This window comes from Amblyraja radiata, chromosome 23 (genome assembly GCF_010909765.2).
Source record: "Amblyraja radiata isolate CabotCenter1 chromosome 23, sAmbRad1.1.pri, whole genome shotgun sequence".
NCBI classification, from domain to species: domain Eukaryota; kingdom Metazoa; phylum Chordata; class Chondrichthyes; order Rajiformes; family Rajidae; genus Amblyraja; species Amblyraja radiata.
Genome location: NC_045978.1, coordinates 2,543,860 through 2,558,484, shown reverse-complemented (window position 1 = coordinate 2,558,484; position 14,625 = coordinate 2,543,860). Strand labels below are relative to the sequence as shown.

General features: G+C 46.0%; 1 protein-coding gene across 2 annotated transcripts in view; it reads left to right on the top strand.

Moving 5' to 3' along the window:
- Positions 1–14,625, top strand: part of hck (HCK proto-oncogene, Src family tyrosine kinase) — a 75,011-nt gene that overhangs the window by 51,380 nt on the left and 9,006 nt on the right. For both annotated transcript variants that reach the window (XM_033041342.1, XM_033041341.1), the window contains exons 9-10: positions 181–363; positions 9,173–9,249. In XM_033041342.1, coding sequence (XP_032897233.1) covers positions 181–363; positions 9,173–9,249 — 260 coding nt within the window. The remainder of the gene's footprint in view (positions 1–180; positions 364–9,172; positions 9,250–14,625) is intronic.

Sequence of the window (14,625 nt, the reverse complement as noted above, 5' to 3'; positions counted from 1 at the left end):
GCAATAATTAAATAAACTATACAACAAATAAAAGCATAATTGTAGCTGAAATAGGGACTGCTGAACCTACCCATGTGGAGTGATGTTTTTAATTCACCAATTAATCAATTTGTAGTCATAATATTTTTAAAAGATGAAATTTAAGAGGCTAATTATACAGTATAAACCTCTTTATTTCAGCGACATTCAAAAACCACACCAAGGTGGCAGTGAAGACCATGAAGCCAGGAACAATGTCAGTGGAGGCTTTCCTGATGGAGGCTAATCTGATGAAGGCTCTACAGCACGACAAGCTGGTACGGCTCAACGCAGTGGTGACCAAGGAGGAGCCCATCTACATCATCACGGAGTTAATGTCCAAAGGTAGGACGTGTGCCTGGATTGCTGATGTACTAGTGACCAGAGGATCTGGGGTGACGGAGGAGCTGAAGGAAATCCACATTAGGCAGGAAATGGTGTTGGATAGGCTGATGGGACTGAAGGCTGATAAATCCCCAGGGCCTGATGGTCTGCATCCCAGGGCACTTAAGGAAGTGGATCTAGAAATCGTGGATGCATTGGTGATCATTTTATTCTATAGACTCAGGATCAGTTCCTGGGGATTGGAGGGTAGCTAACGTTATCCCACTTTTTAAGAAAGACGGGAGAGAGAAAACTGGGAATTATAGACCAGTTAGCCTGACATCGGTGGTGGGGAAGTTACTGGAGTCAATTATAAAAGATAAGATAGCCGAACATTTGGATAGCAGTAACAGGATCGGTCCGAGTCAGCATGGATTTACGAAGGGGGAATCATGCTTGACTAATCTTCTGGAATATTTTGACGATGTAATAGACAATAGACAATAGGTGCAGGAGTAGGCCATTCGGCCCTTCGAGCTAGCACCATCATTCAATGTGATCATGGCTGATCATCCCCGATCAGTACCCCGTTCCTGCCTTCTCCCCATATCCCCTGACTCCGCTATCTTTAAGAGCCCTATCTAGCTCTCTCTTGAAAGCATCCAGAGAACCTGCCTCCACCGCCCTCTGAGGCAGAGAATTCCACAGACTCACAACTCTCTGTGAGAAAAAGTGTTTCCTCGTCTCCGTTCTAAATGGCTTACCCCTTATTCTTAAACTTTGACCCCTGGTTCTGGACCCTCCCAACATTGGGAACATGTTTCCTGCCTCTAGCGTGTCCAAGCCCTTAACAATCTTATATGTTTCAACGTCAGACCTCTGGTGTCTGTCTGTCTGTGTGGAGTTTGCACGTTCTCCCTGTGGCCGCGTGGGTTTTCCCCAGGTGCTCCGGTTTCCTCCCACACCCTAAAGAGGCGCAGGTTTGTTGATTAACTGGCTGTGGTAAAAAATTGTCCCAAGTGTGTCTGATACTGCTGGTGCATCCGGTGAGTCGGTGGGCTGAAGGGCCTGTTTCCACGCTGTAACTCTAAATTCTAATATTCACAGTTTGTCGTCTTATCAACGGTATCTAAATCTATGTCACAGCAGCAATCTGTGTCGAATACTACTATAGCTGTGTCCCAGGAAGGTATTGCCCTATTTCGAGTCTGTGTTGGTCTCATTATTGTTCTTAATGTTAAAGATAGAAGCTGCACCTGCTTACGAACCGTGGTTCCAAAAAAAGACCCTTGTCAAACCATTCAAGTCTAAACTCTCAGCAGCTCCTGCCTGATCAAGTCAGTCATTTGTGCTAGTTTCCAACAGGGACCATTTACGCCCAAATGTCTCACGACTTGTCATTTGCATACATTGTGCAGAGCGATTTTTTAAATATAGAATAGAGAATCTAGGGCCGACGACACACAGCACGGAAACAGGCCCTTCAGCCCAACTATTCCATGCCGACCATAATGCCCCATCTACACTGGTCCCATTTGTCCGTATTCGCTCATATCCCGAAACCTTCCCATCCATGTACTTGTCCAAATGTCTCAATAATGGTGTCATAGCACCCGTCTCAACTACCTCCTCTGGCAGCTCGTTCCATAAACCCACCACCCTCTGAGTGAAAAAGTTGCCCCTGAGGTTTCTATTGAATCCTCTCCCCCTCTCCCCCTCTCCCCCTCTCCCCCTCTCCCCCCCTCTCCCCCTCTCCCCCCTCTCCCCCCCTCTCCCCCTCTCCCCCCTCTCCCCCTCTCCCCCCCTCTCCCCCTCTCCCCCCCTCCCTCCAGGTTTCTATTAAATCTCTGTTTCTCACAATAAACGAGAAAAAAATGTTCAATGTGTTAGTGTGTGTGTATATGTGTGTGTGTGTGTGTGTGTGTGTGTGTGTGTGTGTGTGTGTGTATATACGTGTGTGTACGTGTGTGTGTATACGTGTGTGTGTGTGTGTATACGTGTGTGTGTGTGTGTGTGTGTATACGTGTGTGTGTATACGTGTGTGTGTGTGTGTGTGTGTATACGTGTGTGTGTATACGTGTGTGTGTGTGTGTATACGTGTGTGTGTGTGTGTGTGTGTGTGTACATGTGTGTGTATACGTGTGTGTGTGTGTGTGTGTGTATGTGTGTGTATGTGTGTGTGTGTGTGTGTACGTGTGTGTGTGTGTGTGTGTGTGTGTGTGTGTGTGTGTGCGTGTGTGTATATATGCGCATGCACACACATTAAACAAACAATAATAGTGCAGAAAGACACACTGTCTATTCTCCTGGTGATTCTGTGCTCCTCAATACTCTGTGTGTGATGAAGGTGTGTACCTGTAATAAACCCAGACATGTCGGTGTGGGGGGGGGGGGGGGGACTGTGAGGGATGCTGCATCCTTGTCCTGTGCCATTCCCCAGCCTCGTGCTCCCATGCTGCGTGCCAGGTATATTTCCCTAAAGACCCCGAGATTGATATCAGGTATTCCCTAAAATACATTTGTATATAGTTCCCCTTTCTGAAAACTTCCCGCATGAGGTTGGTGAATCATTAAAGGAAATATTTGCATGAATTTGTGAACCACTCATGTGACTGGACATCCTGGTGGAGGGGCTTGGAATAATATCTTTGGCATTTTTTTAAATCCATGCCATTCATCATGTTAGTTCTCACCTGTGTTTTTTTCATGCAGTCGTAAAAAGAGCCAGACACGCAAACCTTTAATAAATATATGTGACAAATTGCTGGCAATAAAATAAAGTCATTTAGCTTTTGAGATGTGTCGGTACGCCATCCTGTCACCCGAACTGAAGCCACTCTCCACACATCCACGTTCCATTCTTCGCCCCAATGTGCTTCAGTCAATTAAGTCGAGTTGCTCAAAAGGTAAAAGAATATAGGATAGTATTGACACAAAAAGCTGCCCCTCCCCCCCCCCCCATGTTTTGTGCCCAGGTTGCGAAAACTAATTGACAAATAATACGCCTGCGGGCCGGACGATTTTGTGTTACGGGCTGGATTCGGCCCGTGGTTGCCGACCACTGTCCTAGATGTCAGGCCTCGTTGTGTTTCCCCCCCCCCCCCCCCTTGTTTTGAAAGCGATTTCCGCCCATGCAACGACCAGCGATCCCCGCGCACTAGAACTATCCTACACACACATTTAGGGACAATTTACAATTTTACAGGATCCAATTAACTTACAAACCTGTGCGCCTTTGGAGTGTGGGAGGAAACCGGTGCGCCCGCAGAAAACCCACACAGGTCACACAGGGAGAACGTGCAAACTCCGTACAGACAGCGCCCGTGGCCAGGATGGAACCCGGGTCTCTAGCGCTGTGAGGCAGCAACTCTACTGCTGCTAAATGATGTCGGGCAAATGACGCCCAAGTGGCACAGGCCCTTTAGATACAGCTCTTAGGGCTAACGGAATCGAGGGATTGGGGGAAAAAGCAGGGACAGGGTCCTGATTCTGGATGATCAGCTGGCTCGACGGGCTGAGCGTGCCATTGGTAAAAATGTTAGTCATTTCTAATGTTGAAGGAAGACATTTGCATGATGTTATTGCAGAGATAGACAGGCATCGACACACCAGACGCTCCATGGATGTTGGTGTAAGTACACAGGCGCGTGCAGTGAGCAGTGTGGGGGAGGGTGCAAGTTCCTGTGGTCACTCCCTCCCCCTCCCCCCCCCAGTGCTGTGTCTAAACTACAAGCTTCCCCTGTCCATAAAACCACAACAGCTGATTTTGCAGATAGCGAAAGCTTGCAACAGAAAATGTTTACAAAACAATTGCCTTTTAACTGCACTTTATCAACAGCGGAAAGTAGGTGCAGGAGTAGGCCATTCAGCCCGTCAAACCAGCTGATCATCCAGAATCAGTACCCTGTTCCTGCTTTTTCCCCATATCCCCTGAATCCGCTATCTTTAAGAGCCCTATCTAACTCTCTTGAATACATCCAGTGAATTGGCCTCCACTGCCTTCTGTAGTTTCTGCATGAGAACTGTTTTTTTGGGTTTTTTTAAGATTTTTGTCATATCCTTCAAAACGTCTTCTATTCCTTTTCTCTGGAGATGCTGCCTGTCCCGCTGAGTTACTCCAGCATTTTGTGTCTATCTTCGGTTTAAACCAGCATCTGCAGTTCCTTCCTGCACATAATATCTTGATCACTCAGTTAATAATTTGAAGCATATTTTTTTGAAATATTGACATTTGCAGTGGTGTTTTTCAAAGACAATCTGGAAAATCTCATTCTAGTCAAGTAAAACGTATCGTAAATATAAATTGGCATCAAACCCTCACTGTGTATAATGTGGGGACACAAGTGACTGCAGATGCTGGGATCTTGAACAAAACACAAAATGCTGGAGGAACTCAGTAGGTCAGGCAGCATCTGTGGGGAGGAATGGTAAGACAACCTTTTTGGGTCAAGACTCCTCCACAGGCTGAAGAAAGATGCCAACTCAAAAAGTCATTTGTCCATTTGGACACGCTAGAGGCAGGAAACATGTTCCCGATGTTTTGGGGGAGTCCAGAACCAGGGGCCACAGTTTAAGAATAAGGGGTAAGCCATTTAGAACGGAGATGAGGAAACACTTTTTCACCCAGAGAGTTGTGAGTCTGTGGAATTCTCTGCCTCAGAGGGCGGTGGAGGCCGGTTCTCTGGACACTTTCAAGAGAGAGCTAGTTAGGGCTCTTAAAGATAGCGGAGTCAGGGGATATGGGGAGAAGGCAGGAACGGGGTACTGATTGGGGATGATCATCCATGATCACATTGAATGGCGGTGCAGGCACGAAGGGCCGAATGGCCTACTCCTGCACCTATTGTCCATTGTCAATTGTTATTCTCTCCACAGCCGCTGCCTGACCCGCTGAGTTCCTTCAGCAGTTAATGTTTCAGCAAAAAGATCGTGTTACTTCGGGCTGACTAGGCCGGATGAGACCCGATGCATGAAAACATTCAGAATTTTAACTCTAGTTTTAGAATCAATTGTTCCAAATCAGTAATAAGTTGCCCCAAGCTGCAGGTTACAGCAATATTACATCAAGCACCATTATTTATACAAGTGCTTGAATTATTTCTCCCACACAGAGAATGAACCAAACTGTTAACAAATAACCAAACCTGTAATTAAATTATATCGCGGAGCAGTTTAGGCCCAGAAGCCAATTTAATCCAATTGCAGGTTTAAACATTAAATGCATTCTCACTTGAACCTGTGTGCCACCTTCAAGGTGAATTTTAGGTTCTGGAGAGAGTGTTACTCTTAAATAGAAATTTGTGTGGAATATAATATCAAATGTTGAACCAGTTTGGTTTAAATGCTTGTGTCGACTGTTTCAAAAGTGGCCACTGATTGTGAAACGTTGAAAATTTACATTTGTGGTAGCGTTGAAACCGTGTGACTCGGACCCAGGTAACGGTCACTTCTCAAGCCGTCTGTAGCTTTTGGTATGATTAAAGGGGTCGAGGAAGGAGTGCTCACGTCGATCGCGGCCCTGTTTCCACCGATCTTTCCACCACCGCGCACAAGAAGCGACAAGACAGACACCATTGTCAAAGTCAATTTTATTCGTCACATGCACCCGAAGGTGCAGTGAAATGAATTTGCCAGCAGCGATACACTTAAAAATAACACACAACACACTATAGAATTTAACACAAACATCCACCACAGTATTCTTCACTGTGGTGGAAGGCAACAAAGTTGTACGCAGATGCCGAGAAGTGTGTTCGGCTCTGTCTGAACAACTTCTAATCTTGTGTGTGGACTCGATACGAAGATACAATTAAACACATATCCCCTCCCATCTCCCCTCCACCGTGTCCAGCCAGGCGCACTGCACCTACGCAGGTCCATTTTATCTTGCTGCTCATTAGGAAGGAGATTGAGAACCTCCTGAGCTGGTGGCAAGACATTGGAGATAGTGATCGGCTTCAGGAAGTGGAGCGGTACACACCCACACACACACACACACTCACACACACACACACTCACACACACACACGCACCACAGCACACACTCACACACACACCACAGCACACACTCACACACACACACACACACCACAGCACACACTCACACACACACACACACACCACAGCACACGCACACACACACACACACACACACACACACACACACACACACACACACACACACCACAGCACACACTCAAACACACACACCACAGCACACGCACACACATACACACACACACGCACACACACACACACACCTCAGCACACGCACACACACACACCTCAGCACACGCACACACACACACACACCACAGCACACACACACACACACACACACACACACACACACACACACACGCACGTTGACGGTACCAAAGGTGAAATGGTTGAAAGCTTCAGTTTAGTTTGTTGTCATGTGTACCAAGGTACAGTGAAAAGCTTTTTGTTGCGTGCTAACCAGCCATAGAAACATAGAAAGACAATCTGATTACAATTGTGGTCAGGATCAAACCTGTGCCTCTGTTGGTGTGAGGCAGCAGTTCTACCCGCTGCCCGTGCTTAAATTAATTCCTCGCATCAACTTGATCTTACATTCAAATCCTTGTGACCGGGGGAAGAATGTTCCCAATGTTGGGCGAGTCCAGAACCAGGGGGCCGCACACTTAGAATAAAGGAGAGGTCATTTAAGACTGAGGTGAGAAAAAACTTTTTCACCCAGAGAGTTGTGAATTTGTGGAATTCCCTGCCACAGAGGGGGGCAGTGGAGGCCAAGTCACTGGATGGATTTAAGAGAGAGTTAGATAAAGCTCTAGGGGCTAGTGGAGTCAATGGATATGGGGAGACGGCAGGCACGGGTTATTGATAGGTGGCGATCAGCCATGATCACAATGAATGGCGGTGCTGGCTCGAAGGGCCGAATGGCCTCCTCCTGCACCTATTTTCTATGTTTCTAAGAAACTAAGGCGGAGTCCAGTTCAGCGTTTGTTTAGATCGTTGCGTCGTCAGGAAAGGGATTGTGTGGACGTTTAGAAGTTTATTTTGCATACCGCTGCAGATGATGTACCAACTACCTCTTTTCCCCCGTCTACAGGAAGCCATCTGGCCCAGATATATCTCAGCAAACAGCAGCTGATGGAGAGGGGGGGAAGTCTATAAGACGTCAGTCTTGGTCAGCTAACCAGAAAGAAAAGCTCAATAACATACACAATACCTTTTATTATCATTTGAACCTCACATGAGGTTCAAACGAAATTTGGTTTCTGCAGCCATACAAAAAAAAGAACCAAGACACACACCAACACAATTCAATTCACATAAACATCCATCACAGTGAGTCCTCCTCACTGTGATGGAAGGCAAAACTTAAACATATCTCTCCCCTGCACTCCCATTGAAGGTAGACAGAAATGCTGGAGAAACTCAGCGGGTGAGGCAGCATCTACGGAGCGAAGGAAATAGGCAACGTTTCAGGACAAAACCCAAAGGAAATAGGCAACGTTTCGGGTCGAAACCCGAAGGGTTTCGGGACGAAACGTTGCCTATTTCCTTCGCTCCATAGATGCTGCCTCACCCGCTGAGTTTCTCCAGCATTTTTGTCTACCTTCGATTTTCCAGCATCTGCAGTTCCTTCTTAAACATAAAAATCATACCGCGTTTCGGGTCAAAGCCCTTCTTGAATAAGCCTCCTCCACACTGCTGCCTGCACTGTGTTTTCGCTGTTCATAACATTTTTTTAAATTCTGAACACTAAGATTTTTTTTAATCTCTGGGAAGTTTTTTCTTTACTGTGTGGCTCTATGTCGGAGCGGAATATCTAACCCGACCAATTTCCTTTGTTTGTGGCGAGCCATTGAAGGTGTGATATTACTGTGGCCGTGGAGATGTAAGGGGAAGCCAACTGATGCAAGAGCAAATACCCAGAAAATTCTGTGGAAACGAGGAACTGCAAGTGCTGGTTCACAATAGAAGACATAAAGTGCCGGAGTAACTCAGTGGGTAGACGAAAATATGCTGGAGAAACTCCATAGATGCTGCCTCACCCGCTGAGTTTCCCCAGCATTTTTGTCTACCTTCGATTTTTCCAGCATTTGCAGTTCTTTCTTCAAGAGTAATTCAGTGGGTCAGGCAGTATCTCTGAGGAGTTGCTTAGAAGATGGGTCTGAAGGAAGATCTGACGAAAGGATAAGGGGGAAGTCTTTTAGGACCGAGATGAGAAAATCATTTTTTACACAGAGAGTGGTGAATCTGTGGAATTCTCTGCCACAGAAGGTAGTTGAGGCCAGTTCATTGGCTATATTTAAGAGGGAGTTAGATGTGGCCCTTGTGGCTAAAGGGATTAGGGGGGTATGGAGAGAAGGCAGGTACAGGATACTGAGTTGGATGATCAGCCATGAACATATTGAATGGCGGTGCAGGCTCGAAGGGCCGAATGGCCTACTCCTGCACCTATTTTCTATGTTTCGACCCGAAACGTCACCCATTCCTTCTCTCCAGAGATGCTGCCTGTCCCGCTGAGTTCCTCCAGCATTTTGCATCGACCTCGGTTTAAACCAGCATCTGCAGTTCCTTCCTACACACCTCCGCAGAACATGGTGAGGTGAGGTGACGTCTCGAGTCGGGACCCTTCCTCAGCCTGGATGCGCTAAGCTACACCAGCACTAAGTGTGTCTTCTTTCTGTACTTGTGACTTGGACAATAGACAATAGGTGCTGGAGTAGGCCATTTGGCCCTTCGAGCCAGCACCAAATTATTATTGGCCTAATAATAATGAGTAAGGTGTCATTTAATGACATATACAAGTGCTAACGCCTCCCTCTGTTTCCTGCAGGAAGTTTGTTAGATTTCTTGAAGAGTGAAGAAGGGAACAGAATACAGTTGCCCAAATTGATAGATTTTTCAGCGCAGGTAAGCAACCATTCAGATCACACAGAAACTAACTCAATGTTTAAAAAAATGTATATCTGGCCCTTCCCCCCACCCACCCACCCCGATGGAAACTGGTATATTATCTACATTTCATTGACATGCCCACGCCTATAATTCTGTCCCATGAAGTTGCACACATTTGCAATGGAATATTTATGACTTAAAATTGCTGAAGAGATATTTGGCGTATTGCTTAAATTAAAACATGCTAAAGATTGCCGGTTGGATAAGAGTCGTTGAGCAGCCTGCCGTGCGGTTCAAAAATATATTTATCTTAAAACTGCAGTTTGTTCATATCTTTACCCTTGAGAAACAGAGAGATTATGTTTTTTTTATTTATGGCTAGCCACAGTCAGAGTCACACAGTGCAGAAATAGGCCCATTGCCCAAACTTGTCCATGCTGTTTAAAATGCCCCATCTACACATTTGGCCCATACCTGTCCTATCCATGTACCTATGCAAATGTCTTTTAAATGCTGTCATACTACCTGCCTTAACTGCTTCCTCTAGCATCTCATTCCATCACCCACCACCCACTGATTGGAAAATGGTACTCCTCATGTGAAGAAGGACATCCTTGCTATTGAGGCAGTGCAGCGTAGGTTCACGAGGTTAATCCCCGGGATGGCGGGACTGTCAAACGAGGAAAGATTGGAAAAACTGGGCTTCTATTCACTGGAATTTAGAAGGACGAGAAACTTATAAAATTATAAAAGGACTGGGGACATCTTTGGGGAAAAATGTTCCCAATGATGGGGGAGTCCAGAACCAGGGGCCACAGTATAATAGCCCTGTCCCACTGTACAAGTTCATTCCAAGAGCTCTCCCGAGTTTAAAAAAAAATCAAACTCGTGGTAAGCACAGAGAATGAACGTAGCGGGTACGTCGGAGCTCGGGGACGTCTCTTAACGGCTCGTAACGCTAATGGCAGGTACTCGGGAAGACTTGCTAACGGCAGGTAAGCTCGGGAAGACGCGTGAAGCTTTTTCACCATGTTGAAAAATGTCCACGAGAGCCCCGAGTACCGACGAGCGGCCATTACCGTAAATCTCCGAGCGAATCGGGGCAAACTTGGGAGAACTCTTTGAATTAATTCGTACCATGGGACAGGGCCATTAGAATAAAAGGGAGGCCATTTAAAACTGAGGTGAGAAAAAACTTTTTCACCCAGAGAGTTGTGAATTTGTGGAATTCTCTGCCACAGAGGGCAGTGGAGGCCAATTCACTGGATGGATTTAAAAGAGAGTTAGATAGAGTTCACCTGCACCTCCTCCAACCTCATCTACTGCATCCGCTGCTCTAGGTGTCAGCTGATCTACATCGGTGAGACCAAGCGCAGGCTTGGCGATCGCTTCGCCCAACACCTCCGCTCGGTTCGCAATAACCAACCTGATCTCCCGGTGGCTCAGCACTTCAACTCCCCCTCCCATTCCGAATCCAACCTTTCTGTACTGGGCCTCCTCCATGGCCAGAGTGAGTCCCACCGTAAATTGGAGGAGCAGCACCTCATATTTTGCTTGGGTAGTTTACACCCCAGCGGTATGAACATTGACTTCTCCAATTTCAGGTAGCCCCTGCTTTCTCCCTCCTTCCCCTCCCCTTCCCAGCTCTCCCACAGCCCACTGTCTCTGTCTCTTCCTTTCCTCTTCCCCCCCTCCCCACCCCCACATCAGTCTGAAGAAGGGTCTCGACCCGAAACGTCACCTATTCCTTCGCTCCATAGATGCTGCCTCACCCGCTGAGCTTCTCCAGCTTTTTTGTCTACCTTCGATTTTTCCAGCATCTGCAGTTCTTTCTTAAACATAAAGTGTCACTGAATCATTGAGAACCAATCTCCACACTCAAAGAACTTCTACGAACGTTTCTTCGGGCCACTGACGGGCGGGGAAACTTACACACGTTGAAATCTTTGGCAATATGTGGCCACTTGCGCAATACTCCTGCTTCCACACGCCTCCCTCTGCGGGGAGCTGGTGATTATGCTTATTTACACATAATAACCGGCAACTCCAATTTTATTTGCTAATGGTCTCAGTGGGTGCAGAGAATGACTTCCCAACAGACAGCGATCCTGTCTATAACCCAGCACCATATGGCTGTTCTTGAATTTTATAGCAATCAGAATTTTTTTTTTGTTGTTTTTTTTAATCGCTCCATATGCTGGATTGCTCCATTGCCACTCCTATATGCCTTGCTGTAAAATCTACTGCAGTTATAGTGGTGAGTTGCAACAATCATTATGCCTCTGGGTGACGTTTACCTCTCCTGGTAAACCTGATGATGTATCAATCCAAATCTTTGTTGCGGAGATTTTTTTAATCCCAATTGAACCAAACTTGCAAGTGTCAGAATATTACGGGATAGAAGCAGGAGGTGGTGCGATGGCTCCAGGTCTTTGTCCATAATTCAGTCTTAAATTAGGATCGATCATATCTAGGTTTCAGTTCCGTTTCTCCAGCTGTTCCCCATCACCTCTGCTTCTCCTAAAGTCCAAATATCTTTCACCACAAGTCAAATCGAGTTTGTTTTCACGTGCCCTCGCGCAGTGAGGTGTAGGTACAATGAAGACCTGGGTAGCAGCGGCCCCTTAATGCTCCTGCTAGCCAGATCTTCATTGTCACTGCGGAGACCTAATCTGCAAGTTTAGAAGAGTTTACCCTCGACTCAAACTCGCAGCATGGTCGACACGTGGTCCTATGAGGTCACTGGAACTCTCCTTCATGCTCGAGGGAAGTTCCCGCATACTCGTGGCCTCAACTAGGTCGCCGAAATTATTTTAGCATGTAGAAAAATTTTCCGCAAGTAAAACTTGCTCGTCATGGGTCTTTTTAACTCGTAGTGCAGTGGAGTGGGGTCGCTATTTAGTTACAGGCAGTAGAGGGCAGCCGTAGGCCATCTCCTTTGCTGACCAGGCATTTTAATTGGCTCATTGGAGTTTTCAGGATCAAGGAAAAACGACCGGTAGGTAAAATGTCCCTAAACATTATTATACTTCTTAAAAGTGTCTCCACTGCTTCTCCCCCCCCCCCTTCTCCTCCCCCCCCTTCTCCCTCCACCCCTTCTCCTCCCCCCCACCCCTTCTCCCCCACCCCTTCTCCCCCCACCCCTTCTCCACCCCCCCTTTCATCTCTCATGGTCACTCTCACAGGATCCGTTTGATAAAAGCCTTTTAGATTCTTTAGTGGTTTTTAAAGATGTCTCACGTTGTGTGTTGAAGGGAGCTGCAGTGTTGGAGGCGTTCAGCATGTTCCGCATTGCTAGTGTTGCTTGGGTGGAAACAGGAGAACCTACTGTAAGATTGAGTTGAATTGACAGTAAACCAAATGTGGTTATTTTCAAATATGCTATTTTTAAGAAAAGTGAAAAGGGAAGCAGCGATGTGCTTAGTTCTAACTATAAGATACTGCTAGTGCAGAAAGACATTCAAAAATGCATCTTAAGCAGTACAAGGAAATCTATAAATACATTTATTTTTGCTCTGGATGTTTTTCTTTCCCCTTGTTACCACAGCAACAACCCCAGTGATTTCCTATCATCCATTGATAGGAGCAGAATTAGGCCATTTGGCCCATCAAATCTACTCCACCATTCAATCATGGCTGATCTATCTCTCTCTCTCCTAACCCCATTCTTCTGCCTTCTCCCCATAACCTCTGACACCTGTACTAATCAAGAATCTATCTATCTCTGCCTTAAAAATATCCACTGACTTGGCCTCCACAGCCTTCTGTGGCAAAGAATTCCACAGATTCACCACCCTCTGACTAAAGAAATTCCTCCTCATCTCATTCCTCAAGGAATGTCCTTTGATTCTGAGGCTGCCACCTCCAGTCCTAGACTCTCCCACTAGTGGAGTCATCATCTCTCCATCTATATCCTGGCCTTTCACTATTCAGGTTATAAGAGTATTGGGTTGTTGTAAGAGTATTGAGTATGGATTGACAAAATAATGTGGTATCTCAGTTTCTTGATGCATGAGGCTGGTTGATATTATCAAAGACTATCTTTAATTTACATCTTCATATTAAAAATCATAGAATAGGCTTCAATCAAGAACTAGACATTGGTTTAAGGTGAGAGGGGAAAGATTTTTGAAAGGAACCTGAGGGGCAACATTTTTGCACATGGCTATATGGAATGAGCTGCCAGAGGAGGTAGATGAGGCAGGTACTATAACGATATTTGAAAGGCATTTGGACAAGTACATGGATGGAAATGTTTTCGAGTGTTATGGGCCAAACTTGAGAAATGGAACTAGCGTAGCATATTAGTCTGCATGGAGGAGTTGGGCCGAAGGGCCTGTTTCTCTGCTGTTTGTCACTAGGAGCTGGTGTCAAGTTGGGAAAAGGGGAAGTGCAACGGGATTTAGGGGTCCTTGTTCATCAGTCAATGAAAGTAAGCATGCAGGTACAGCAGGCAGTGAAGAAAGCAAATGGCATGTTGGCCTTCATAACAAGTGGAGTTAAGTATAGGAGCAAAGAGGTCCTTCTGCAGTTTTACAGGGCCCTAGTGAGACCACACTTGGAGTAGTGTGTGCAGTTTTGGTCTCCAAATTTGAGAAAGGACATTCTTGCTCTTGAGGGAGTGCAGCGTAGGTTCACAAGGTTAATTCCCGGGATGGCGGGACTGTCATATGCTGAGAGAATGGAGCGGCTGGGCTTGTACACTCTGGAAATTAGAAGGATGAGAGGGTATCTTATTGAAACATATAAGATTATAAAGGGTTTGGACACGCTAGAGGCAGGAAACATGTTCCCGATGTTGGGGGAGTCCAGAACCAGGGGCCACAGTTTAAGAATAAGGGGTAAGCCATTTAGAACGGAGACGAGGAAACACTTTTTCTCACAGAGAGTTGTGAGTCTGTGGAATTCTCTGGCTCGAAGGGCCAAATGGCCTGCTCCTATTGTCTATTGAACTCTATTTCACAGGTATAATTTTCTGTTGCACGAAGTTAGCCGATGTTATAGGATGATTTAGTGATGGAGAGAGACACATTCCTTGCTCCAATTACTGTCTGATTGTTTGAAAGGTACAGCATGGAAACAGGCCCTTCAGCCCATCATGTGCACACCCGTTCTATGTTATCCCACTTTCTCAGGGGAGATTAGTTTGACGTTCGGCACGGACATTTTGGGCCGAAGGATTTGTGTTTTACTCTTCTACGTTCGATTTTTTTTCATGTTGGGGGAAGAAATATACAAACAGGAAAAGCTAATCAGATAGTAAGCATCATGTGAACCATTTGTAACATTTCAGTTTTGTTTTCAACCCCGAGTCATTCCGAGCTGTGCGGCGATACTTGGGTTCTCGATTAAAAACTCTCAATTTGTTTAAATTAAGCCTGTTCCGTGAAA